Here is a 27,160-nt window from a genome sequence, read left to right as displayed (position 1 = left end):
TTGGTAATGTTTTTAAAAGGAGACTGGGAATGAAGACATGAGATGTTGGAGTAAGCTGGAACTCCCTTTTATTTGCTTTTCTCATGGAAGAATTAGAATATGTTCAGTTTTTAAAGAAATGATTTGATAGACCAGGTGAACTATGATACATGTATGTGTGTGTAGTTTTCTAAGTGATAGGTAGGTAGGTATGTGTACTTTTTGATCATCTGCTCTTATGTTAGCATAGTATACTAGATGCCTTATACCTTTCAGCAATCCTATAATAGGAATTATTATCCTCATTTTACAGATTAGAGAACCCAATCTTGGAGATTAAACAGCAGATGCAACCAAAGCAGTTGAAACATCTATGTATCATATCTGCAAAATATTTTTAATACACTGGACATAGGAAATGTACCCATATACCCAGTAAATCCTCAGTTAAATTTGGAGCATTCATGAAATTCTGACATTCTGCAGGATAAAAAGAGTTGTGACTGTTACTCTCTAGAAGTTCATTTTCCTGTTTCTGAGCTTATAAAGGGAACATAATTGTTTTACATGAAGGTAACTTGTATGCCTTTAGATATTCTGCCAACCATATATCTCACTACCTCCTACTGAATCACCTATCGCAGGATAGAGCCCAGTTTCCATTTCCATAACTCAGCTGCTATAGTTTGGACAAAAGATATATACAAATCTGTTTTTAATATTGTGACTGAAACATATTTCTCTTCATGGAAATAATGCTTTCAGTGTACATGGTTTTGGTTTGTTACAGGCAACAGAACATTGAGGAAAACATGACAATAGCTATGGAAGAGGCTCCGGAAAGTTTTGGCCAAGTAGTAATGCTTTATATTAACTGCAAAGTGAATGGACATCCTGTGAAAGCCTTTGTTGACTCAGGTGATGTCTCTATCTTTTGTGTCTCTGTCTGTCCATCTAACATTCTGACCTGACACAGGGAGAAGGGGAGACTCTTGTGTCCGTTAAGGATGGCAGTAGTCCTTTGGACTGCTAGCTAACAAGCCTGGGGGTTATTCTTTCACTTGCCAATCTTTTCTTGTTTGTAATAGGTTTATTTCTTTAATCATTTCTTAACCAGGTTTGTATTTTGTAATGTCTCTTATATCTTCCTACCTCCCCTATTTGGCATTCTGAATTTCTAGGATAGCTCTGTAAGAAACTGGGGAGTAAGTGGGTTTAGAATAAGGAGCTATAAGAAGGTGTGTAGAGTATAGGTCAAACAAATATTTCACCCTGGTCTGTGTGCCAGCACTTTGCCAGGAGTGGTAAGGAGTGGAAGGATGTATGGGGCATGGTTCTTAGAGCTTAACAGCCAGGTAAGGAGATAGGGAGTTTCCCGCTTGAGGGTTCAGATAATCCCTGTACTAACTGACACCTTTCCTCTTAGTTAATAACTCTTTGCTTTTTAGTAAGACCACACAGAGCAGCATCATATGAGTGTGCCTGAGTGGTCTTATGTGTCTTACTTCTGGGTGTCTCACTGGGGGCTGAAAGATAAGAATAAGTTCCTACAGGAGTAAAAGCCTCTGCTCAAGTAAATTTTCCTCCATTTGTTCATCCACAAACTTGAACCACATACTGGGTTTCAACTATCGTTAAGAGTTTGTATCTTGAGATGCATACATTGCCGGGAGAAGTAAATCTGCCAATTATTCAGTTTTAAAAATATCTATTGAGTGCTGCATGCAGAGCGTTGTGCTGAGTCCTTAGGGGTAAGCCTTACTAACTGGTGCTTCATAGGGCTCCTGTATGAGTGAGAGAATTAAATGCAGAAGAGACAATAATACAATACACCACATTTATTGAGCCCTTACTATGCCAAGCCCCATGCGAGGTGCTTAATATATGTCATCTTACTCAATTTTATTTAATCCGCAGAACATCCCTATGAGCTATATTCTACTATTATCCCTACTTTACAGACGAGGAAACTTAGATGTAGAAAGGTGAAGTCACTCTTCCAGGTATATACAGTTCATGAGTGGTAGACTTGGGATTCAGCCCCAGATCTGCCTGCTGCCAGAACTCTTACCCTCTGTGCAACAATCTGATGCACGTTGGATGAACAGAGAGACCACATTCTCACTGTGACCGGGGTGCGCAGGTGTGGCTTCCCAAAAGCGAGGGCGTTTGAACTGTGCTGTCTCCATGGGCAGAGGACTGGGGCTCAGAGCTAAGTCCTGAGAAAAGGCAGAAGAGCAGTGAAGGGGACCCTTCTCATGTGGGGGTTGCTTCCTTTACATCATGAACTAGCTTTTGTGGAGTAGAGTGGGGAGGAAGGAAGAAAAGAGAATTGCCTTCCCAAATTCCCTTTTCTTTCATTATTTCTGGGCCTTCTTGAATCTAACCTTCCTCAAATGCTAAGAGCTTTCAGTGCCCATAAAGTGTAAGGTACCTAAAGAGAAACATGAAGTGTTGGAATTAAATGAGAGTAGAGATCACTGGGAAAGGACCATCAGCTGGGGAGGAGGTGAGTCTTGAGCTGGACCTTAAAGCATAAGTAGAATTCAGAGAAAGTGAAAGCAGGGGAGGGGGCGCTCTACAGGAGGATCAAAGTGAGAAAGAGGCAGAGGGAGCAAATTCCTCCTGGGAAAGTGGAGGGTTTAGAGCAGTCCAAATATAAGGCCGGAGTCTGAGTCTGTTTGGGCTGCTATGACAGAATACTGTAGACCAAGTGGCTTATAAACACAGATTTATTTCTTGTAGTTCTGGAGGCTGGGAAGTCCAGGATCAAGGCATCGGTGGGTTTGGTGTCTAGTAAGGACCTGATTCCTGGTTCATAGATGGCTGTCTTCTCCATGTGTCCTCACATGGAGGAAAGGGTGAGGGAGCTCTCTGGGGTCTCTTTTATAAGGGCAGTAACCTCATTCATGGCTCCAGCTCCTAATCACCTCCCAAAGGCCCCACCTCCTAATACCATCACATTGGTGATTGGGTTTCAACATCTGAATTTTGGAAGGACACAAACATTAAGTCTATAGCAGCGGGAAATAGTTGGGCCAGGATGATGCGGGATCTGAAGCTGTGGTGATGTGGTTTGAAGCTAATCTTAAAGAGTAGGAGCCATTGAGGATTTTTGAGCAGATGCACAAGTGATCTGAAGAAGGTGATATTTTAGGAAGACTGAAAGTAGTGACAGATGTGGAGAATTCTGTACCCCTAAGAGTGAGAACTATTTCTTTGCTTTAAATTATACATTTACAGAGTGATTTGGAAACGAGAAATTGCCCACTAGCAAAGAGCATAGAGTGAGCTGGGCTGATTGCTATGGTTAGAAGGAGGAAGGTCAGAAGTAGCAGAAATTGCATAGAATTTATTAACAAGATTGAGACAGAGTTTGAGAGTGGGCAGAAGACTAAAAGAAGAGGAATCAAAAGTGAACAATGCCTAAGTTTTGTGATTGCAATAACACAATTCCAGTGGCAAGGAGAGAAATCCAAGTGAGAATTATTTGGGAAGGAAGAGTTTTATACCTGTTGGCTTTGAGATAGAAATGTCCAACACAGGAATGTAGAGCGAGTCTGAGGGAGAGATTAGGACTGTAGATCAAGATTAGAGGAGTGTCGGGCCGGCCCTGTGGCTTGGTGGTTAAGTGCGCGCGCTGCGATGCTGGTGTCCCGGGTTCGGATCCCGGGTGCGCATCGAGGCACCACTTTTCCGTTCATCCTGAGGCCGAGTCCCGCATGCAGCAGCTGGAAGGATGTGCAGCTGCGACGTGCAACTTTCCGCTGGGGCTTTGGGGGGAAAAAATAAAAATAAATAAAATCTTTAAAAAAAAAAAAAAAAAAAAAAAGATTAGAGGAGTGTCTGTCTTCTGCGCAGCTGGCTCCAGCTGTGGCTGAGTACATGTAACTGGAAGAGAAAAGACCTTAAATGCCCTCTTCCGTAAAGGGAAGGGAGTCAGATGTTGGTGCAGAGAATAGGGAGTTCAGTTCTAATTTTTTGAGAGACTGAAGGATGTATTTTTTTAACTGATAAATTATAGTTTCCCAAAGTTTAAAATAAAAATCACTTGATGTTTAGAGATCCTCAGTGAAAACTGATCCAAGTGTAAAATAGTACTTAATTTACATTTCCATCTGTAGACATAGTTTGACTTTTTGGAAGTCCTTTCCAGATAGTTTTGCTATTAGTAAAGTTTTAAAATATCATTTAATTATTACATTTAAACAAAATATTCCTTCCTTCAATGTCAAGCTTCTACACTATGTTTCAGGTTCCAACGTGGAACTGAAAGTTACTGTAAGCATGGCTGGAAACCTGCTTAGTAGTAATAATTTTACACAGACAAAAGCCTTGGGGTATACTTGCTTTCATCCCTGTTCTTAGTGCTGCATTTTTAATCTTACCACAAATGTGGATTTTGTTTTTATTATCTGATGTTTTCCTCCGCCTCCAGGTGCCCAGATGACTATTATGAGCCAAGCTTGTGCAGAAAGGTGCAATATAATGAGGCTGGTGGACCGTCGGTGGGCAGGGATCGCCAAAGGAGTGGGCACCCAGAAGATTATTGGAAGGGTACATCTAGGTGAGCAAAAGGCACCAGGAGTCTTTGTAGGATAGTGGATTTTTAAAAATTTCTTTTGGTTAGGTACATTTGATCCAGCAAGCCTAATCCCTAGAAATTTTAAATCCTATATTCTATCGAAGTTAATACATGTACATGTTTTAGCTGGTTACAGAAAGCACCAGTCTCCCATGCACTTTTATTTCCTGCTCCTCAGAGATAATCCCTTTCAACTATTTCAGCTGATTTCTTTTGGTGCTTACCTCCATATTTCTAACTAATGTGTTTATGGTGCTAGTTACTGATATGACTATGTAAGTACTGTTGACAGCTCTGAGCTATCTAATTGAAAATAATTGCTTTTCCTTTCGTGTCTAGTATTCTTTTGTTCTTGGAATTAATAATTGTCTTTTTGTTGTCATTTGATTTTTTTATGTGTTACTCATCCCTGAACACTTACCTAGTTGTGTAAATCTCCTTTATATATTTCATCCTATTGAAGATGCTTCTTCCAGATCCTGGACTGGTGGTTCAAGGCTGCTTCATAGCTCTTGTTTCAGAATCTCCCTTGACTGTTTCCTGAAGACTCCTTTGCCCTTGGTCTTATGTCAGATTACATAAATTTCATGTCTTCCTCTTTTTTGTTTTGCTCCTCAGTTTATTAGAGTGCTTTTTCAGTAATTTCCTGAGAAAAAGTGCATGGGAGTAAGTTGAGTCCTTAAAATCAGAACATGTCTTTTTTTCCTACATTCTACCAGTCTGGCTAGGTTGGAAATCATTTTCCTTCACAATTTTCCTTTGTCAGTGTTGCTGTGGAGAAGCTGGCTGCTATTCTGATTCTTGATCCTTTCTGTGAAAGATTTCTTTTCCATTTCTGAAGCTTGTAGAATCTTCTCTCTGACCTCAGTGTTTTGAAATTTCACAATGATGTCCTTGGGTGTGGATCTCTTTTCATTCACTGTGCTGGGTACCTTTCAATCTGGAAAAATGGTTGTGATCATAATTTCCTCCCCTCTGAATGTCAGTTATTCAGGTAGGGTAATCCCCTATCCTGGAATTGTCCTCTGGTTTTCTTATCTTTTCTTTCTTTCATTGTGTTCTGGGTTGGGGTTTTTTCCCTCAACTTTGCCTTCCAACCTTGCTGTTATGTTTTGTATTTGTTTTTCTTTCGTGTTAGAATGGTTTTTTCAAATGTCTGGTGATCCTTGGCATCTGCTCATATTGACAAGTGGGATACCAAAAGGCTATTTGGAAGATTCTTTGGGTGGGCAGCCATGGTGATTATGGGTGACCTGGAAGTTGGGAGGAAGAAAAAGGCTAGAGTCTCATTAAACTTTCGCTTAATCCCCTTGGTTTTCGATTAGGTGCTTGTTGTGTCCCGGTCTTCCTCCATGCCCACCTCTATTGCAAGAGCCTCTGTTTCACCCTCTTGAGAAAAGAAACCTCCAGTCTGCGGTTGGGGTGAAGGGAGGTAGTTGCCTGGCTAAGCGGAGTCCAGGAGGGGAACCCCAAGGTCTACCTATACCTGCATAGACATTCAACCAGTCTTTCTGCTTTGGACCCACCTCTGCCCCTGTTCGCAGAGGTGCTTGTTTCAACCTCTGCAGCCTCTGCAGTTTAAGCCTCTTGGGAGTTCTGTGATGTCAGTTGAGTTCCTTCTTAGTTTTCTTTCGTCATCTGCTAATTCCTAAATTGTGTTTCAGTTGTTTCTTCCATATTTTTGGCCTTAGTGATTTGTGCCTTAAAAAAAAAACTTTTGGGGCCAGCCCGGTGGCACAAGCAGTTAAGTGTGCGCGCTCCGCTGCGGCGGCCCGGGGTTCGCTGGTTCGGATCCCGGGCGCGCACCGACGCACTGCTTGTCAAGCCATGCTGTGGCAGCGTCCCATATAAAGTGGAGGAAAATGGGCACAGATGTTAGCCCAGGGCCAGTCTTCCTCAGCAAAAAGAGGAGGATTGGCAGGTGTTAGCACAGGGCTGATCTTCCTCACCAAAAAAAAACAAAAACAAAACTTTCATTGCAATTTTTAAGGAGTAAAGGAGGTAAATACCTGTGTTCAATCTTTCATCTCTAATCAAAATGTTCTTTTCTTTTTTTTCTTTCATTATCCATTTAATAGATGCTCATTATAGAGAATTTCAAAAATATAGAAATGTGAGAAGTGAAAATACCTTAAATCCTTTTAAGTGAGAATCAACCACTGGTAACATTTGGACATATCTCCTTCTAGCCATTTTTACATGCAATTTTTTTTTTTTTTTTGTAAAAGGTGGTCATGCAATATATAGATTTTTTTTTTTTTTTTTTTTTTTTTTTTTTTTTTTTTGGTGAGGCAGATGAGGCAGAGCTAACATCTGATGCCAATCCTCCTCTTTTTGCCGAGGAAGATTGGCTCTGGGCTAACATCCGTGTCCATCTTCCTCTGCTTGATATGAGACGCCACCACAGCATGGCTTGACAAGCGGTGCGTCAGTGAGCCCCTGGGATCTAAACCTGCAGACCAACCCTGCACCGCCAAAGCGAAGCGTGCACTTAACTGCTGTACCACCGGGCTGGCCCCCTACAATGTATAGAATTTTATTCTATGCTTTAAGAAAAAGTAACATTTTCCCAATGTTACTATAAATTTCATAAGCATCATTTAAATAAATGCATAGCATTCTGTTGTATGGGTTTAATGGTCAACTTTTGGGATTTTTTTTTTCCCCTCAATATTTTGTTATTGTAACATGGCAGTGGATTTTTTTGTAGTTTTGTGCACATTTTGATTTTTTTTCCCTCAGTCAAGATACCCATAAGTGAAACTACTGAATCAAAGGTTATGAATAGTTTAAGACACTTGATACTGCTAACTGGTACCAGTCTGGTTTCTTTAGCACTGAGTGAATATTAATCTTAATATCTTTATACAAAAAAGTATTTAGTTTTTACCCCTTTGGTTTGCAGATAAAAAAGTAGTTTCTTATTTTAAGTTGCTTTTCTTTCATTGCAAGTGGTAGTTTTTTCTACCCATTTTCCTTTCTTTCATTCTTCCTTTTTCAGTCTATTTGTCTATTTATTAGAGTCTCTGTGTTTTTTTTTTTAATTAATTAATTTATTTATTTATTTTCCCCAAAGCCCCAGTAGATAGTTGTATGTCATAACTGCACATCCTTCTAGATGCTGTATGTGGGACGCGGCCTCAGCATGGCCGGAGAAGCGGTGTGTCGGTGCGCGCCCGGGATCCGATCCCGGGCCGCCAGCAGCGGAGCATGTGCACTTAACCGCTAAGCCACGGGGCCGGCCCGTCTCTGTGTTTTCTTTTACTGATTTATATAGAATAGGCATACCTTACTCTCATATGCTTTCCTACACACAGTAGGACTGAAATTGGGTAGGAAAACCACAAACTGGTTGCTTCAGAGGCTGAGTTCTCAGATTTTTCATGGTTTTAGGTGAGAAGATAATAGGAAGAGATAGAATAAGAACCAGTCCCCTGTGTCCTTCCTTGTGGATGGGCAGGTTCTACCATTTTGCAACTTTGGCTATAGTAGGCATGAAGAAAACCTTGTAACAATAAGGGAAATCTAAATAAAGGAGAGCTATACCCTGGATAGGAAGACTCAATATGTTGAAGGTGGTAATTCTGGCACATTTATCAATAGATATCAACATTATATTATCAACATTTATCAACAGAGTCAAAATCCCAATAGGTTTTTTTTATGAGACTTGATGTGCTAATTTTAAATTTCATATGGACCTTTTATTGCAGGAGTGGGCAAGATACTCTGGGATAACTTACCCTTCTAGGTATCTAGACCAAAGGACTAGAACAGAAACAGACCCATGCCTACATGAACCTTGGTAATGAGAGAAGAAATCTTAGAGAGCAGTGGGGAACGTTTCAGGAAATGGTGCTAGGACAGCTGGGTATCCATGTGGAAAAAATGAATTAGAAATTGGACCCCACCTCACGTCACACACAGAAGTCAGTGCAGGGTTGATTAAAGACCTAGATGTGAGAGGCAGAGTCAACCTCTTTTTTTTTTTTTTTTTTGTGAGGAGATCAGACCTGTGCTAACATCTGCCAGTCCTCCTCTTTTTTGCTAAGGAAGACTGGCCCTGGACTAACATCTGTGCCCGTCTTCCTCCACTTTATATGGGACGCCGCCACAGCATGGTTTGCCAAGCAGTGCGTTGGTGTGCGCCCGGGATCCGAACCGGCGAACCCTGGGCCGCCGCAGTGGAGTGCATGTACTGAACCCTTGCACCACCGGGCCGGCCCCCCACAGTCAACGTCTTAGAAGAAAATATAGGAGAATGTCTTGCATAGGGAAAGAGTCCTTTAAGAGATAAGAAGGAAATTATTTGATCAATTTGGCCACATTAAGATGAAGAACTTTTTATCAAGACGTCATAAAGTGAACAAACAAGGAAGGAATTTTAGTAACACATAGCACTAATAAAGGATTCATATTCGGAATATATGCATATTCTGTGTGTGTGTGTGTACATCCTCCAATTCAGTAAGAAAGACAGTATAAAAAGTTATAGAAATGCTTGAACAGGCACTTTAAGAGGAAACCCAAATGGTTAATAAATATATGAAAAGTTGCTTAACCTCATTATTAATCAGGGAAATACCAAATTACTTGTCAGATTAGCAAGATTTTAAATCTAATAATATTGAGTGTTGGTGAGAATATGGAGCGATGGGAACTTTCATACATTGCTGGAAACATTTTCAAAAATAATTCATCACGCAACAAAGTTGAGCCTAATATCCCCTAGAACCTGTGATTCAACTTCCTAGAATATACCTTAGAGAAGCCCATGGCACACTGGGAGACACATTCAAGAATATTCCTGGTAGCGTTGCTTATGACAGCAGAAATTTGAAGTGACCCCAAAAGTCCTGTAGCAGTAGAATGGCTAAATCAGTTGTGGTGCACATTAGGCACTACAGTCCTCTGGGTGATTTAAAGTGAAAGAAGTAGAGTCGCGTCTATAGGGACATGGCTCAAAATATGGAAGTTGTAGTTCAGAAACACAAAACTAAATAATATGTTGCTTAGAAATTGTACAAAACTGGTAAGCACTATAAGAAAAGCTAGGAATGATTTAGAAAAACCAGGTTAGTTGGGGAGGTTGGAGGAGGCAAAGATAAAGGTGTGATCAGTAGGATGTATAGGAGACTTCTTAGGTTTCTATTTCTTACCTGGGAAACAGATGTGTGCGTGTTTGTTTTATTATACCTTATATTGTGCATAAATATCATACATCTTCTGTTTGTAATATGTATTTAATAATAAAAAAAATTTTTTTTTTTTAAATCTTATATATAAAGTAAGAGGGATAATTGAGGAAAGGGACCAGGCAGGAGGCCCCAAGTAAACACAGGCCTTGGTGTTGTGTCCGGTTTAGCAAATAGAAACTTGCTTATAATAGGCAGTAATAAACAGTTTACTTGTTGGAGGCTAATTAAAAAGTGTACAGATTTTATTTCCCTTTTAGAAAATCTTTTGTAGGTGTATAGGAAGCAGGTGGTTAATATTGGAGGAATTGGTCTTTTTTTTTTTATTTTTTAATCCTTTAATGCTGGCTTTCCTCACCAGCTGAGTGTGTATGCTAATGGCATCACATATCAAGCCAGGTATTCTGGGTAGTAGCTCTACCAGATCCATGAGCTGGTGATTTATGAGCTGGTGCCTTCGTTGGCTTTTAACTGATCATTGGTCTTACTGGATTTTCATACTTAGCTCACTTATTTGCATGCTTTGCCTTGCTATGACTGATTGCAGGAAGCAAGGCACAGAATCAGAATGATAGATATATTTCCAAGGCTTACGTGGGGCTTTTGAGGCAAAAATCGGTAACCTCTTCTCTTCTTCATATGCTTTAGCTCAGGTTCAAATTGAAGGAGATTTCCTGGCGTGTTCCTTCTCTATACTTGAGGAGCAGCCCATGGACATGCTTCTGGGACTGGACATGCTGAAACGGCATCAGGTAGTTAAGAGCTTTGCTTTCTTTTTGCATCAGCTCTTTGTGTGTTTTGTTACTGCATCATTTCTCTTTGTTGTGTATACTGGAAAACTAAGAAGCATGATTTTTCAAATCTGGAAAGTATGTTAATTGATGATATTGTCATACAAGGTTTGAAATTATGTGTCAGAAATAGAATCTGGGGCGGCCCCGTGGCTTGGCGGTTAAGTGCGTGCGCTCCGCTGCTGGCAGCCCAGGTTCGGATCCCGGGCGCGCACCAAAGCACCGCTTTTCCGGCCATGCTGAGGCCGTGTCCCACATACAGCAACTAGAAGGCTGTGCAACTATGACATACAACTATCTACTGGGGCTTTGGGGGAAAAAAATAAATAAATAAAATTAAAAAAAAAAAATAACCATACATTAAAAAAAAAAAAAAGAAGAAATAGAATCTGTTTTTGTGAAATCTCTGAATGTGTTATGTCTTGCTATCTGTTTTGAGATTATAATAGGCAATCTGGTTCCTTTGTGTGGTTTTTAATTTCTGATTAGAACTCAATTTTTGAAGGTTTTGTAGGGAGGTATAACACATAATGATGATTTTACTGCAACTGTTAAGTTTAGTAAATCCTTAGTAGCTGGTCAAACAATACTTGAGAAGAACTTTAGGATTAAGGAAGAAGGTGTACATAAGATGTTGGGAATGGAACTGTTTGTTTAGTACAGGGAGAATGGTTTGTATGTATTCATTTGCAGTGATATTTATATTTCTACTCTAAAGCCTAATAATTTGTTTAAAGATCAACTCCTCTCATTGAAGAAGCAATTAGTGTCCACTAGGTAATAAAATTTCTCACAGCGGGCTGGCTGGCCCAGTGGCGTAGTGGTTAAGTTCATGCACTCCGCTTTGGTGGCCCAGAGTTCGCGGGTTCGGATCCTGGGCGCAGACCAATGCACCACTTATCAAGCCATGGTGTGGCGGCGTCCCATATAAAGTAGAGGAAGATGGGCACGGATGTTAGCCCAGGGCAAATCTTCCTCAGCAAAAAGAGGAGGATTGGCAACGCGTGTTAGCTCAGGGCTAATGTTCCTCAAAAAAAAAATTTTCTTCACAGCAAGGTTTCATATCTAGGCAAAAATTTTTTTTTTTTTTTTGTGAGGAAGATCAGCCCTGAGCTAACATCCATGCTAATCTTCCTCTTTTTTTGCTGAGGAAGACTGGCTCTGAGCTAACATCTATTGCCAATCCTCCTCCTTTTTTTTCCCCAAAGCCCCAGTAGATAGTTGTATGTCATAGTTGCACATCCTTCTAGTTGCTGTATGTGGGATGCAGCCTCAGCATGGCCAGAGAAGCAGTACGTCGGTGCACGCCCGGGATCCGAACCTGGGCCGCAAGTAGCGGAGCGCAAGCACTTAACCCCTAAGCCACGGGGCCGACCCTAGGCAAAATTTTTATGGCACTGATACTCTTTAAAAATTTTTAATATTAAATTCCTATAAATATATGTATTATATTGATTTTCTAATCAAAGTGCAGCATTTTAAGTAGAAGGAATGAGTGAGTGCATGTATCAATAAAACCTAATTTATTAACTTGTCACTGTCTTTCCCTTTTTTTTTTTTTGAGGAAGATTGGCCCTGCGCTGACATCTGTTGCCAGTCTTCCTCTTCTTTCTTTTTTCTCCCCAAAGCCCCAGTACATAGTTGTATACCATAGTTGTAGAGTTGTAGCTCTTCTGTATGGGACGCCACCTCAGCATGGCTTGATAAGCAGTGAGTAGGTTCTTATCCAGGATCTGAACCAGCGAACCCCGGGCCGCCAAAGCGGAATGTGCGAACTTAACCACCACACCCCTGGGCCGGCCCCCTGTCTCTCCCTATTATAGACCAGCAGTTTCCATCTTTATAGATATAAAGTAAATATGTGTATAACTGTTCTATATTAAGTAATTATAGAAATACACAGTAAAGGAGGATGATAGCGTAGGTATGAAATAAAGAATACTTTTGTAGAGATTGCCTTGCCCATATACCACTTTTGAGACCATTGGTATAGAATTTAAATATAAGCTGTACTTTATACAATATGCAAAAAGCTAAATGTAAAACTGTATAAATAGTATGTCTTTTATAAGAAAAAGTCACTTATATGTTTCTAAAAGGTGGGCTGCTGGTTATGCCTGGCATTTTCCCAAATTATGTACAATGAACGTGTATTACATTTAAATTCAGAAATGAACATATACTGTTAGACAAATATATTTGTGTAGTATAAACTATATCGTATAAAGATTATTCTGCTATAAACTGAATATTTAAAAAATTCTAACTTAGCAGACAGTGTTACCTAGGTTAAAGTTTAAATACTTTTAGGTAAAGTTTTTTTGAACTATCTCTGTCAGTGTTGCTCTTTGTGAATGGAGTTTGAAATTCAGGATCATAATTTTTCTGCGTGACGTTTTATCTGCTATCATCAGTCTTTGGTTTCTTCCTTCTAAGTGTTCCATTGACCTCAAGAAAAATGTGCTCGTGATTGGCACCACGGGCTCACAGACCACCTTCCTTCCTGAGGGAGAGTTACCAGAGTGTGCCCGGTTGGCATATGGTGCTGGGCGAGAGGACGTGCGGCCAGAGGAGTTTGCAGACCAAGAATTAGCAGAGGCCCTTCAAAAATCCGTAGAGGATGCAGGTATTTGGAATGACCGAGCTCTTGAACAATACTCTTGTTATTGGTGGGTGAGCCAGGGAAGTGAGTGTGTTAGAGGGGAGAGGGACCTTTGCAGTTTGCAGTCAGTCTCATCATCTTGTCATAGATGTGTTCCTTGTCTTCTTTCTGCCTCCTCCCATTTCTAAATACAATAAAGAAAAACTCCATGTTTCAACAGATCAAGAAACAGCATTCCATTGCTGTGTGCAAGATAGATTGTGGAGTTATTTGCTTATGCACGTTTTGGTAGGCTTCCTAAAAAATCTTGCCTTTTTTTTTTCCTAAAGAAAATTATAACAGTAAGCAGACACTTTGAGATCAACAGTATTTCCCTGAAATTTTCTTTTCCTTCTCTTAGGCCTGTCTACTTTTAAAGATAGCATTATTGCTGTGACTAAGCAGCCCTAACCTTCCTAATATCTACTGAAAGTGCTGCCACCAAGGGCAGAAGAGCCAACAATAAGAAGCTTAATTGAGTATTAATAAAAATATAGTGTTTGTGCTCTTAATGAGACCACAGTAGTGTGTCATTGGGCCAAATTAGAACAGTATGTAAACTATTGAAGTGAAGCTACTGAATACTTTTTTTTCCTAAGTCTCAATGGTCGTAGCTTGTTTAAATCTAAAGACCAAGCCAAGTTTTCTGGGTAAAATGGAGGGACAGTTTTGCTGAAATCCTACCTCCATAGGTAATTTTTCCCTGTCTGTTATAGAACATTGACTGTGGTATGCATTTTCTAGAAGCTGAAGAGGATTAACTTTTAAGTTGTGGGTTATTTTAAAGTCTTGAGCTGTAATTATTCATCACTGACTAATATCACACGTTGCATTTTCTGGCATACTAAAACGTTTTAGAGCTACAAGGTCAGGGAATAGCTTTCAAAGATACGAGCTTTGAAAACAAGCAGCCAGATTTTGCCCGTGTTTGTTACTGGAGAACATCCAGAAGTCTGGCCTTCAGCCTCTTCGGAATGGGCACGGGTAGCAGATGGAGTTTTCCAGGCTGGCCTTGTTCAGAATCTGCTCCACCACCACCTTTTAGCTCAGTTTTACATATAAAGTACAGTTTTGGTTGTGACTTAAATATTTTGTAGGAAGGGGAGAATTTTGAAGTACCAGAGAGAGACTAATAGTTTTAATCTTCCCTGCAAGGCAAGCTTGAATGAGTTTGACATACCTACTTAAAAAGTTTTACGTTTTTTTAGTAACTTGTCAACTTAGTCATAATACTATGTATTAATAAAATGAGGATACATTACCATTTTGTGAAATCGCTGTTTTTTCCCCCCACAGTTTTGGTGCTATTATTTGAGAAACACTAGCTGATGATAGCAATGCTTTCTAACCTACTAACAGTTACCCTTTGGGGGTAATTACTTTCTTTTAATAAAAAAATGTAGGAGATTAAAACAGAAACCACAGATATCTTCAGGCATAGTGAAGGGGATGTACCAATTTCAAAGGATTAAAAGGATATGGCTTTTTATCTATGTGACCTTTTGTTACTGACAGCATATGGCTTGTGCTAATTTTTGTAATGTTTAACTAGTGAAATAATTCTACATCCTATTTGGAACATCGACTTCCCGGTACTATCAAAATCAAAACTCTGGACATAATAGGTGAAAGTATCTTTGCTAAAAAACTGTTTCTTTGGTGGATACTTTATACCAAAGTATCTTTATCTTTTTTATCAATTGAAGAATAATTCAGAGTAGGAGCTGCATCTGATATGTTTTCTAAAAACCGATTAAAAGAAAAGAAGTCAAGCCAGGATAGATAATCAGGTTTGGTTTGTTTTTCTTCTAAAAATAAGTCTCTGGGGCCAGTGTGGTGGCATAGTGGTTAGGTTTGTGCGCTCTGCTTTGGCAGGCCAGGGTTCAGATCCTGGGCGCGGACCTACTCACTGCTTGTCAGGCCATGCTGTGGCAGGCGTCCTACACACAAAGTAGAGGAAGATGGGCACAGATGTTAGCCCAGGGCCAGTCTTCCTCAGCAAAAAGAGGAGGATTGGCAGCAGATGTTAGCTCAGGGCTAATCTTCCTCACCAAAAAAATAAATAAGTCTCAACTGAGAAAGAAATTTGGAAAGTGACTGTTACATGTATTCACTCACCTTTACTCCATAAAAAGATTTCCATATCACATAATTCCATCTGTGGGTCTCCTTTTTCACCTGTCTCACGTTTGCCCATGAATTCTCTGTTGTGTAGGTGTGTAAAATTAATTTCTCTCCAAGTTCTATGGAAAGTTTGTTGACGTTGACATGCTGCTTTACGTATTGTGAGAGAACTAAAGCAATCAGCAGACCTTTTGGATGTCCAAACTGCAGAGACATTCCCCAGCTTCCACCCTACCAGTCGCTGATTCTAAAGATGGCAAAGGAGTGGAGACTGTAACCCTGCATGCTGTGTGGTTTGCATTGTTAACCCAAGTTTGCTTGTCTGTTTCCTAATTCAAACAGAGCGTCAGAAGCCATGATGCATGTAGTGTGTGTGTACTGCAGCTGGAGTGGGCCCCAGACCAGGTATTTATAGACACCACGTTAAGCCTTCCATCCAGTTGTCGTCTGTGGTCTGAAAGTCTCTGTGTCTGCAGCAGTTTGGGAGTTTAGCTTCTGTCATTCACCATCTCACCTTGTTGAATCTGGTTACAACTAGCCTGTAGATACGTTTGTACGTTGGCATACATACATATCTAAGCGTAATTTCTTATTTAAAATTTTATCGATTATTAGAACAGTCCAAGGGGAAAAAAATCCCAGTGAAAACAGTGTCCATCTGACCATTGTGAATATCAAATCAAGAACATCAGGATCACAGCACTTTGTTGTTGGAGATAACTATACTGTTAGAGACTGCATAAATCCTTTCTTCTGAAAAACAAGAGTTCTTTTTTCACATTACTGTACATAACTACCTGGAGTTACAGAGGGACAGAAATTTTCATTCTGTTGAAGAAGAAATGGAAACTTAGGCCAGGTGACTTGTCCAGGGTCACAGAGTCAGTAACATAGGCAGGACTGAGGTTTTATTCCTCCAACAACAAGAGCTGCGACTTTGCTTTTCCCGCTCTCCCTAGCCTAACAAGTTTCCCACAGGAGGCACTCTGCTTCCATTCCCCTATAGTGTAAATATGGTAAATGTCAGCCTGAGTGTATTGGCTGATTTATCAAAGAGGAGGAAAGGCGATCTTTTAAACTGTCAACCTAGGACTTTATAGAGGTTTGCAGGCTGGTTGTAATTAGATATAGAGCATTTAATTTCTTCTTTCTTTCTTTTTCCTTGAAAGGATGGGTTAAAAGCAGGCATAGTTTAATTATTCATAATCTATCATCCTCATCCTCTTCTCCTGCCGTATAGTACTGACCCAATCCTCCCCTACATTTAGGACTTAGGCCAGTAAAACTGACCATCTCAGCTGCAGGAGGACTATATGCTACTTTCGTACTGAGTACAAAATACATTGAGGCCACGTTCACCTTGACCTTACCCAGTTATAACTGGCGTACCAATGTCAGAAAGCCATTATCACCACCCCTACTTCCCATGCTGCTGACGTGGATATTTCACTATAATGCATCTTTTCTGTTCGCTCAAAATTGAACCTCTTTCAGAGTCCGCCTTAGGGATTGATAAATAAAACTAATAACTGTGTTTCTAGGCTGTAATGGATATAGTTCGCACTGAGGTAAATGCTGTTTTCCTGTTTACCCCTAAACTATAAGTAAGATTGTTTCACAAGAAGTCAGTAACTTCCTGACATAGTACTTTATCTTCCCATGTTGTTAAGCAGCGTTGGATTAGAATATTAGAGCCAGTTGAATGTTAACTGCATTGCTTCATGACTTCTCAAGATCAACCCCCAATGTTGGATGTTAACGTTCAGCATGAAGCATTTGAGTGGCATCTGCTCTAACAGATTGTATTGCGAAGTCATTTTTGTTACCAGCCTTTGACTTTTAATTAAAGATCGTATAGTAGTGGCCTAGAGGTCAGTTTTTAACTGGATCAGTGGCAAAAGGAGAGTTGTTTCATGGCATGATGGTGCTTTCACTGAGGTGGTGTTTAAGTCTGCCATCTTGTGTGAGTGGTCAGTAAGTTGCAATGGATCTAAATTATGATTGCCTATTGAAAAACTATTTTGAACTATCTCCCTCCACTGCCCAGACACCACCCATCCTACATTTCCCTGCCCTTCAAGTATTTAAATGTTCTTACTTAGTCGTACTATTTAATGTGATAAAGTAACTGATAATCCTTTATAAAGTTGCATTATTTGGTAAGATGATGAATGGGGTTTAATCCGTTTGGTCTTTAGCGTTATTGTTATTCTCCGAGTCGATGCTCACATAGTTTTATCATGATTTTCGGGAAGTTTGGATAGAAATAAATTAAATAGAATATTTGCTTCTCTGTCTTCGGGAAGTCTTCAAGCATTACCTTCTTCTTTCTCCTTATAATTCCCACTCTGTCCCAGACACACCTGGTTTTAAACTTCTCACTTATAACCTCAGTGTTCACATTTGAAACACTACAAGTGTATTGGCATGAGAATCATTCTAGTGCAGAGACCCTCAAAATTTGTAATGTGCTTAAGAATCACCTGAGGAGCTTATTGAAAATGCAGATTACTGGCTTTACTCCCAGAGGTGGCACCCCAGAATCTGTGTGCTTAGCAAACATCCCAAGTGATTTTAGGGCAAGTGGTGGAGAGAACACACTTGGAGAAATATTCTAAAGTTCTGAACTCACTGAGAATAAAGATACATAAATGTGCTTCAGTCTTGAGCACTAACCCAGCCATTATGTAGATGCTTATTAATGGTACTTAAATTAAAAATATTGAATTACAATACACATGTTTTATTAAGAACATGCCTATTTCTTATTCTGATGCTGTGATGTTAAATTGTCTACCATAGTAAGAATGGTTCTTGTATAAGTCTATGAATATAAGACAAACCCAAGTTTAAGGACCTAATTTTGTTCTGTCCTGTTTAGATTTGTATCCTCTGATAATTTAGTGGCCTTTGTAACTGCTTTTTTCCTTTCCCTTTTGTTCCCTACAGAGAAAAGCGGTAAAGAAACTACCTCACTGGGAATGTCATCATTACCAACTTCAGATGGATTTAACCATCCAGCCCATCCTTCAGGACAGAGTCCTGAGATTGGTAATCCTACGAGTCTTGCTCACTCTGTCTCTGCTTCAGTCTGCCCTGTCAAGCCCAGTGACCCAGACAGCATTGAACCTAAAGCTGTGAAGGCTTTGAAGCCTTCAGCTGAATTCCAGATAACCTCTGAAAAGAAAGAACATATTCGTCTCCAGGATTTTCCTGAGTGTGCTTCTTCAGCAGACAGTGCTCCAGCAGACCAGAGTCCAGCTATGCCTTCGCAGAATTCATCTGAAGAAGCCATTGTTGCAGATAATCTGGAGAAATCTGCTGCGAGAAGCACCCAGGGCCTCAAATCTCATCTCCACACAAGAAAGGAAGGTAGTTTATCTGTCACAACTACCAGGATGCAAGAACCACAGAGGTTTCTAGGTGAAAAGGGTTGGCATCCAGAATATCAGAATCTGAGTCAAGTAAGTGGCCTTCAACAGCATGAAGAACCAGGGAATGAACAGCATGAGGTTGTACAACAGAATGCTCCACATGACCAAGAACGTCTTTGTAACACAGGGGACCTTGAACTTTTTGGAGAAAGGCAACAGAATCAACAAAAAAGTGTTGATTTGGAAGCCATAGTGAAAGGAGACAGTCTACAGCAGAATGTGGACCTTCCAGGTACAGAGAAAAATATTCTGCCTTCAGGATGCTTTGGCTGCTCAAATTCAGAAACACTTATGGAAGTGGATATAGTTGAACAATCCCTAGTTGCTGTGCTTAATTCAGCTGGCAGTCAGAATGCTGGTGTTAAGAACATCAGTGCATCTGATCTCGCCTTAGATGATCCCTTGATGGAAATAGAAACAACAAAATGTAACCCTTCATCTGAAATTTTGAGTAATTCCATTTCCACTCAGGATTTACAGCTCCCAGAAAGTAATGTTGAAATGTCTGGAACACATAAAGAATTTGAGGATGGCTCCCCCTCCTTAAATCTCTGTGGCAATTGTCAGCCCTCTGTGGAGTCAACAGAGGAATCTTGCTCATCTCTAACAGCAGCCTTGAAGGAACTTCATGAACTTTTGGTCATTAGTAAGAAACCAGCTTCAGAAAATACATCTGAAGAAGTTATCTACCAATCAGAAATGGTAACTGAGGACCAAACAAGTATTAAGGACCTTTCTGAAAGATGGACCCAAAATGAGCATCTTACAGTTACCCAGAAGGAACAGTGTTCACAAGTCTCCTTTCACCAGGCCATATCTGTATCAGTGAAGACAGAAAGGTTAACAGACACTTCAACTGATGCTGGAATAGAAGATGTGGAAAATATTGACTTCAGGGGTCCAGGTGATGGCCTATTAACTGATAAGGAAAATGTCCCCAAGTCTAGGGAATCAATAAACGAGAGCAGTTCTGTCACTCCAGCCTCAGCTAAAACGTCTAATCAATTATCTTGCACCTTAGGCGTAGAAATTTCACCCAAACTTTTAGCAAGTGAGGAGGATGCACTCAATCAAACTTCTGAGCAAACTAAGTCCTTGTCATCCAGTTTCATATTGGTTAAAGATTGGGGTCAGGGCACACAGAATCCAGTGACAGACAGGCCTGAGACCAGAGAGAATGTCTGTCCTGAAGCTGCAGGGCCACTTCTTGAATTTGAACCACCTACCAGCCATCCATTATCAAGTCCCTCCATTCTTCCACGATTAATTTTTCCTGCTGCAGACATTGACCGTATTCTCCGTGCTGGCTTTACTTTGCAGGAAGCTCTCGGGGCTTTGCATCGAGTTGGTGGAAATGCAGACCTCGCACTTCTTGTTTTGCTAGCAAAGAACATTGTAGTTCCTACATAACCGTGGAAAAGTGGGCTAGACCGTACTCCATTCCCTTAAGGAAAGCTACATACCCACACCCAAACACACACACACACGCACACACACGCACGCACACTCACCACATACACAGTATATGTAGAAACCTGCAAGCAGAATGTTGAGCCAGATTTTTTTTAAAGATTTTTTTCGGCCAAAGTAATTTATGATCTCTTGTCTGATGAATTTGTCTATTCTATTTGTTAAAATTTGGGCCTTTTTAAATGTACTGGCGGTATGTGCATACAAAAGCTTTTTAAAAATTCTCATTAAGATGATGTATTCTGGAATAAAATTGATGGTTTTGTGTATAGCATACCATTTTAGAATGAGAGTGAATGCTTTGAAAAGCAGGAGCCTTGAGCAATCCCACCACCCATGCAGCTAAAAGCAGATCAACTTCACACTTTGGCTATATCTGTGAAGTTATGCAAGGTATGGCTTATTGACTCAGTTGTCAATTTACAAACTTTTAACCACATGGTTTGGTGTTTGGAATTATACCCAATGCTCTGTGTATTATGATTCATCAATTATAACAGGAAATTGAAGAATAATTGAATATCATCTCCTAGAGTGCTATGTTTTTATTTGTATGGTTAGGATTTGACATTTTAATGGGATGAGTTGGGAGGGTTTAACTTGGGCTACTTTGTACATCACAGGCTGCTGCGTGGATTGCCAAATATCTTGGGTGGGATATTGTGGAAGAATTAACATTTGAGTAAAATGTGGTGCTACCCAGATTAAAAAAACAAAACAAAACTGTAATTCCATTTGCAAATGTCTTGGTGATGTTTCAAGAACTGTGAGTGAAAAATAATGGCCTAAACACTGGAATTTCCTAGAGATTGGGTTTGCTAGTATCTCACTAATCACACCTCAACCTTTAATGACTAATGATGATTTAAGTTCAGTGAATGGGTTGATTGCCAGCAGTTTATTTCCTTTCTAAATTAATCTTCTACTAGGAAGTTCTTCTGAAGCTCAGTTGGAGCTGTGATCTGAGTGAAACATTGAAGTGTGATGATAGCCTTGTCACTGGTTCATCTTGGTGCTCGGAATGGTCAGTATTTGATGAGTGTCCTCCGTGGCAATGGAAATAGTGATTGCAGTTTCTGACTCAAGTGGCCTTGGTAGAGTTTTCCATCCCTTTCTTTCCTCAGGAGTTTCTTTTTTAAGCAAGATTTGTCATATTTGTGTTTACCATGTCAAGTTAGAATGGGGCATAGTGTATAGATGTATTTATTGTGGCCTTTTTTATATGAGGACTAGCCCTTGGAAGTCACTGTCCTGTGGGCCCCACTGTGCAATAATCCTACTAGATAGATTTTAGATAATTTTTTCCTGGAAAATAAACTGCTCTCTTATGTACCTAGCAGGAATCTGAAATCTTGGTTTTATTGGAAAGAATTTTGAGAATGGTAATTCCCAATTCCAGGTTATAGTTTGCAATGTATTTGAAACAGAAGCTTTGAAAGACTGATTTGTGAACTTAGCGTTAAATGATTTTGTCTAAAGTCTGACTCTCTTTGAAAACTTATTCTTTCCATCAAAATTCAGTCATTGAGCACAATCAGCATGGAGGCTCATATCTCAGGAGTTTTTGACATTTTCCTGTGGGGGCACGCAGAGAGGTCTCTCTTCCACCCCATCTGTTTTCTCTGTGCTGTGATGTTTGTATATGTGTTATGAGACTTGAGTGATGTGATGGGAAGTCACATAAGTTTATCAGGATCCTCTGAAGTTAGGAAATGGTTGACAGAAGGAATTGTAGTTTACTGTTTTCAAGAGGGTGCTCAGAACAACAGGTTAGCCTGATTGTCTTTAAAATGTTCTTTTAGACAATCACATGTTGTAGACCCTTTTGCCTGCCGTACACCAAAGATGTAAGATGCACTAGGAAACTGCTTATAGGATTTCTGTCAACCAACTCTTAGAGCTGTGATTGTAATTAAGTAGTAGGTGCTATGATTGAAGCAAAATCTAGTAGCAATGCAATGGACCCCTGTATTTGCTTTATGAGTGGTGACTGGGAATTTATTCTAAGCTTTTAAATCTTTAGGGCCATCGAGTGGGTGGATGTAGGGTGAGGGAATTTACCAATGACAATAGACTCCTCCAAAAAGGCCTTCTGTGTGGAAATGGGCCTCATAGTTTTCTCTGTGAGCAGTATGATGCACTGCTCAGAGGCTTGGCCACTGAATTTTCACAATGTGGAGATTTGGGAATCAATCCCAGGTAGAATATAGAATATCAGTCTGGAAAAGGTTTCATTACAATAGCTTTTTATGTATGTATATGTATATTTATTTTTAGGAGAAAATTGAATAGGCCTATAGTTGTACCCGTATTCTTGTTAGGAATACTTTGAATGAGCTTAACCCACTTGCCAAATATCCTTATCCTTTTTCTGTCATTTATTTTTCAATGTATAATGGCTTTTGATTTTTTAAATCTTATTTCTTGTCCATCATTTGTATGAAAGTAAAGTTGACATTGTTAGGAATTCGAATCATTTTTAAATTTAGCAGTTCTAGAACACAAAGGGAATTAAGGAAAATGACAGTAGTGAACTTTCATTGTCAAATTTTATTCAAAGTGCAGAAATTAGAGATTAACTTCTCCAAGAAGAAGATGAAATTGTTGTGAACTCCTCTGGTTGCCAACAGAACTGATAAGGGCCAGCCATAACAAGTGATGGGCCGCTTTACTGGCCAGCTCCCTTGGCGTAACGAGTAATGGACGGCTCTGTGGTCAGCGCTTACCTCCAAGGGTGGTCCCTGTGTATTCACCAAAGAGAGAAGATTTTCCTGTATAACTTCTACATTTCCCTTAAGTTGGTTCCTGTGTGTAAGAATATAGTTGGTAACCAGACAGCTATACCTAGATTTTGCCCATTAGAGCTGGTAAGAATTATTTCCACTTGTACCTGTTTAAGCCTCCAGACATCAGCCAGTAGCCTTCATCCCACAGTTTGGGCTTTAACCATTAGCATATAAAGATTACCAGTTGCTTAGCAAAGGGGACTGGGTAGATGGTGAGTGTGTGTTAAAACTATCCACCTTGCAGCCTACAAAACTTTCTGGAGCTCTTTGTCTCCATATGTACTAAAGGGAGACACACCCCATTTGTTTTTTTCCCTACACATCTCTCCAGCAAGAGGATTGCATAAAAATGGAAAGGTATATGAGACTTTGTGTCACTGATTTTATGATAACTAGTTAAAGTGGAATCTGCCTGTTCTTCCCTTACCACAGTTTTCTATCTCTAGTAAAAGCCATAAAAATTTAGTTTAACTTTTCAGCTCATGTGTATATATACAAATGTGATTGACAAATATCCTGCAGTTAATTTTACATAGATTAAAAAGCAACAATTTTTATATCTACAGATATATTCTTCACTTATGGCGGCTTTTATCCCACCATGTATATAAAAAACAGCCTTGCAAATAACTGGCCAGGAGAGTTGCAGTGCGTTCTGATTTCTTTTTCCTACCTGCTTGCCACCTGCAGTGAGGGTAAGCAGGGTAACTGAACTGCTGCATACTTCAAACTTGTTATCACTGGTAGCATATCATAAGAGAAGCTAACTGGATTATGCATTCTGCCATTCTCTAGCACAAATACCAAAAAGCCAAATTTCTCCTTTGAATTTGGTGACCAAGTGTAGTCTGTGGCTAAGCTAGAGAGAAACAGAGTTATCAAGAGTTTTCCATCCTAGAAGATAAATGTTACCTTTCATATTAGGAGTTCCATAAAATAAAAATAGCTTTTTTTTTTTCCTGAAAGAATCAAAAATGTCAATTCCTATTAAAAACAAACTAAATTCAAAGCATGTTCTTGAGAACTAGAAATGTAAAATCCTGGTTCAAGTTTATACATTAGTGGTCCCTGAGTAGGTATCCCAGGAGTTCACTGAATGAACTAAAGAACTTAGGGGTGAACCTTTGATGTGCTTGATTTTTCTCTTGTGCTTTAGTTTCTCCACATAGTGGAGGCATCAAATTTTGGTGAGGAATAAAAGTGGAAGTATAGGGAGGAGCGGGGGAGTTTGAAAATGGCCCTCCTGGGGATAGAGGCCACACATGGAGTGGTCCTGAGGCTCACCTTTATTGTTGATTCAAAATTATCCTGCACCAAGTCTTAGATTTCGCCAGGTAGGAGGATTATAATATGGGGTTTTTGCATCAGGAATACCAAAAAGTGATTTCTAGATGCTTATTATGTTCTTTGTTGTTCTATCAGTATTGTGGCAGTTAAGGCAGAGAAAAAGTTCGAGCAAACTTATATATTTGAACCGGAAAGCAGTACTCTTGAAAGCTATGCAGTGTGAGTCTTTGAGCAAGAATTCATCAGTTCATTCATCAAACTTGAAGTGCCTTTGTGCCGGGCACTAGTGAGCTCTAGGGGCACAGGGGTCACTAAAACGGATTGGAACCCTGGCCTTGTGAAACTTTCAGTCTAGTAAGGAAACATGAAACAAGTTTTAGCTGCTAGAGCAAAGATCTGTTTTTGCCTATTAGCATGCTTTTATTTTAAAAGTCATACTAGGGTGATTTGGTTCAGATTCAGAGAAGACTAGGAAAATCAGGCTCAAAATGGAATTAGATGCTGTGAGCCTAAAACTGCTCTAAAAAATAAAATATTTTAAAAAATGGAATTAGAAACCAGCAAAAAGTGTTGTAATACTTGGTGGAAATACTTGGAGAGATCAGGTATTCAGAAATCAGTTTATACTGCTGGGGCGGGGGTTGGGGGGAATCGGCGGAAAGAAGTGCAAGTAAATGGAAGATGATCCTAACTGTGCACCGGTGACAGTCACCTTTTCATTCCATCAGGACCTCCTTCCATGCAGGGTAGAGATAAAGGAGTATGCTGCAGTATCCTCCCCACCCCCCTTTTGGGCACAGCTGCTCTGGAATACTCACCATCTGGGCCAACAGGGTTGAGCAGAGGATTCTGCAGGATTTGTGGTTTAAGAGCAGCCGAGTGCAAGATGTGAAAATGAGGATCTAGAGCAGAAAATGTAGCACGTGATGGTTCTGGGTCTGGATGATGGGCAGAATTTATTTACAAGAGGATTCAGACTCTACCAAATCTTTCCACAGGACAGCTCCATCAAAAGGACATTCTTTAACCCATTATCTAAAGTATCACGGTGTATGTTGTAATCCTGAGGGCATACAGATGGAATTTCTAGACCTTAACTACTAGTGACTTCTGAGGTTTACAATTAGAAAACTTGTACAGATTTATCGATTATGTATTGGTGATTGGTAATCTACACCCTCGGGGCTGTAAAAGGTGAGAGGATATAGCTAATAAGTTTAGGGCACAATCTAATGGAATGAAATCTACAGAGAAAATGGTCCTAGGGTGTAGGAGTTAGAGAATGTTTCTTTTACCTAAAAAAGTTAAGCAAACTATAGAAGACATGGGGTGGAGGCGTGGAATACAAAATTAGAATAATTCTTACAGAAGTATATTTCTTTAAATATGTACCATAAGCAGGTTTTCATTAGCTGACTTGGGGAAGAGGCGTACTGGGATATTTTTTCCTGGGAAAATACATGTCTGATGGGAAATGATTTTGTTTACCAGGGGTTTGTTTTACACACAACCTTGGATGAATGCATCTGTGGCTTAAAGACAGGTAAAGTCTATTAATTTCCTACCCGAGGCAGTCAGATGAGTTTGTTTCCAGATTCCTTTGGTCTGAGATTACCTGAGGCTGACCAGACTTCTTTTTCCTTCTCTGAAGGCCCCACAGCTTTCTGAGTTTATGCCACCTGTCTGAGACCTTTCCCTCTGAATGATTGTATTTCCATTCTCTAGTCTCCTCGTCTGCCTTTTGAAATCATTCTGGTCATCTACTCAGAGCAATTCAACATATTGCTTCCATTTGCTTTTTTTCACTGTGCACTTATGATGAAAATTGATTTGCTCATTTTTATTCAAAATCATCTTCATGGCAAGTTGGCCTAATGGCTTTTGCACTCAAGTAAGGTCTGTTTACCAATTTTGTAGCCATGTTTGGCAAATCTGAGCAAAGAGAAACGCCTCTTTTCTTTGCCCCGTTATTTGTTCTTGCAATTGCTCATGTATTGCTTTCCTGACTTTCTTTAAGCTGTGAGACTACTGCATCTTACAAGAACTAGGCTGAGTGGCAAAATAGACTTGCCAGTAGCTCAGTCACTCCCATAATGCTCTGGTTTTGAGATTTGGGAAAACTCTGAGAACTTAAGGGAACCACACTCAGGAATCCCAAAGTTGGTTGCATTGTGCCATTGGTTTAGGGGCTGGACATAGGACCTGTCTGCCATTGAGTGAACTAGATACATTTGGGTTTGAGTTTTTGTCACATACTGAAATGTAAGTCAGCCCTAAATAATCAAAACACTTTATTTTATTTTTCTTTTTTTAATAGGAACTTTCTGAAGAAAAAGTGATGTGTAAAACATTTGATATTTAAGACAATAAAGTTTTTATCATAAGACTCTTGTTTGATCGGTTTCTTTTAAATTGAGATGGTTACTGGGGCCGGCCCCGTGGCTTAGCGGTTAAGTGCGCGCGCTCCGCTACTGGCGGCCCGGATTTGCATCCCGGGCACACATCGACGCACCGCTTCTCCCGCCATGCTGAGGCCGCGTCCCACATATAGCAACTAGAAAGATGTGCAACTATGACATACAACTATCTACTGGGGCTTTGGGGAAAAAAAATTTTTTAAAGGAGGAGGATTGGCAATAGATGTTAGCTCAGAGCTGGTCTTCCTCAGCAAAAAAAGGAGGAGGATTAGCATGGATGTTAGCTCAGGGCTGATCTTCCTCACAAAAAAATAAAAAATAAAATAAATTGAGTTGGTTACTTAACTTTTGTCCTTGTCTCTTTCTCCCTGCCCATTTGAATAACTTATTCCCAGGCACTGTGACTTAAGGCCATGTTCCTGGACTCCAGAAGAAGTGGGCATCTCCAAGC

The 27,160-nt window shown here is 40.0% G+C and overlaps 1 protein-coding gene across 4 annotated transcripts in view; it reads left to right on the top strand.

Moving 5' to 3' along the window:
• DDI2 (DDI proteasomal shuttling factor 2) overlaps positions 1-26,678 on the top strand; it is a 41,901-nt gene extending 15,223 nt beyond the window's left edge. The window contains exons 5-9 of one of the 4 annotated variants that reach the window (XM_087446764.1): positions 770-897; positions 4,418-4,546; positions 10,408-10,511; positions 12,987-13,176; positions 18,265-26,678. In XM_087446764.1, the coding sequence (XP_087302890.1) occupies positions 770-897; positions 4,418-4,546; positions 10,408-10,511; positions 12,987-13,176; positions 18,265-20,159 (2,446 nt within the window). In that variant the 3' untranslated portion in view covers positions 20,160-26,678. Of the gene's footprint in view, positions 1-769; positions 898-4,417; positions 4,547-10,407; positions 10,512-12,986; positions 13,177-15,657; positions 15,721-18,264 lie in introns of those variants that run through there. The other 3 variants (XM_087446762.1, XM_087446763.1, XM_087446761.1) reach the window with 3 other exon arrangements.
• The last annotated feature ends 482 nt before the right edge of the window (positions 26,679-27,160 follow it).

This window comes from Ceratotherium simum, chromosome 22, assembly GCF_057802395.1.
Source record: "Ceratotherium simum simum isolate JZ-2026a chromosome 22, ASM5780239v1, whole genome shotgun sequence".
Taxonomy (NCBI): domain Eukaryota; kingdom Metazoa; phylum Chordata; class Mammalia; order Perissodactyla; family Rhinocerotidae; genus Ceratotherium; species Ceratotherium simum.
The sequence above is the reverse complement of the archived record's forward strand: the minus strand, read 5'-3'. Positions and strand labels throughout refer to the sequence as shown.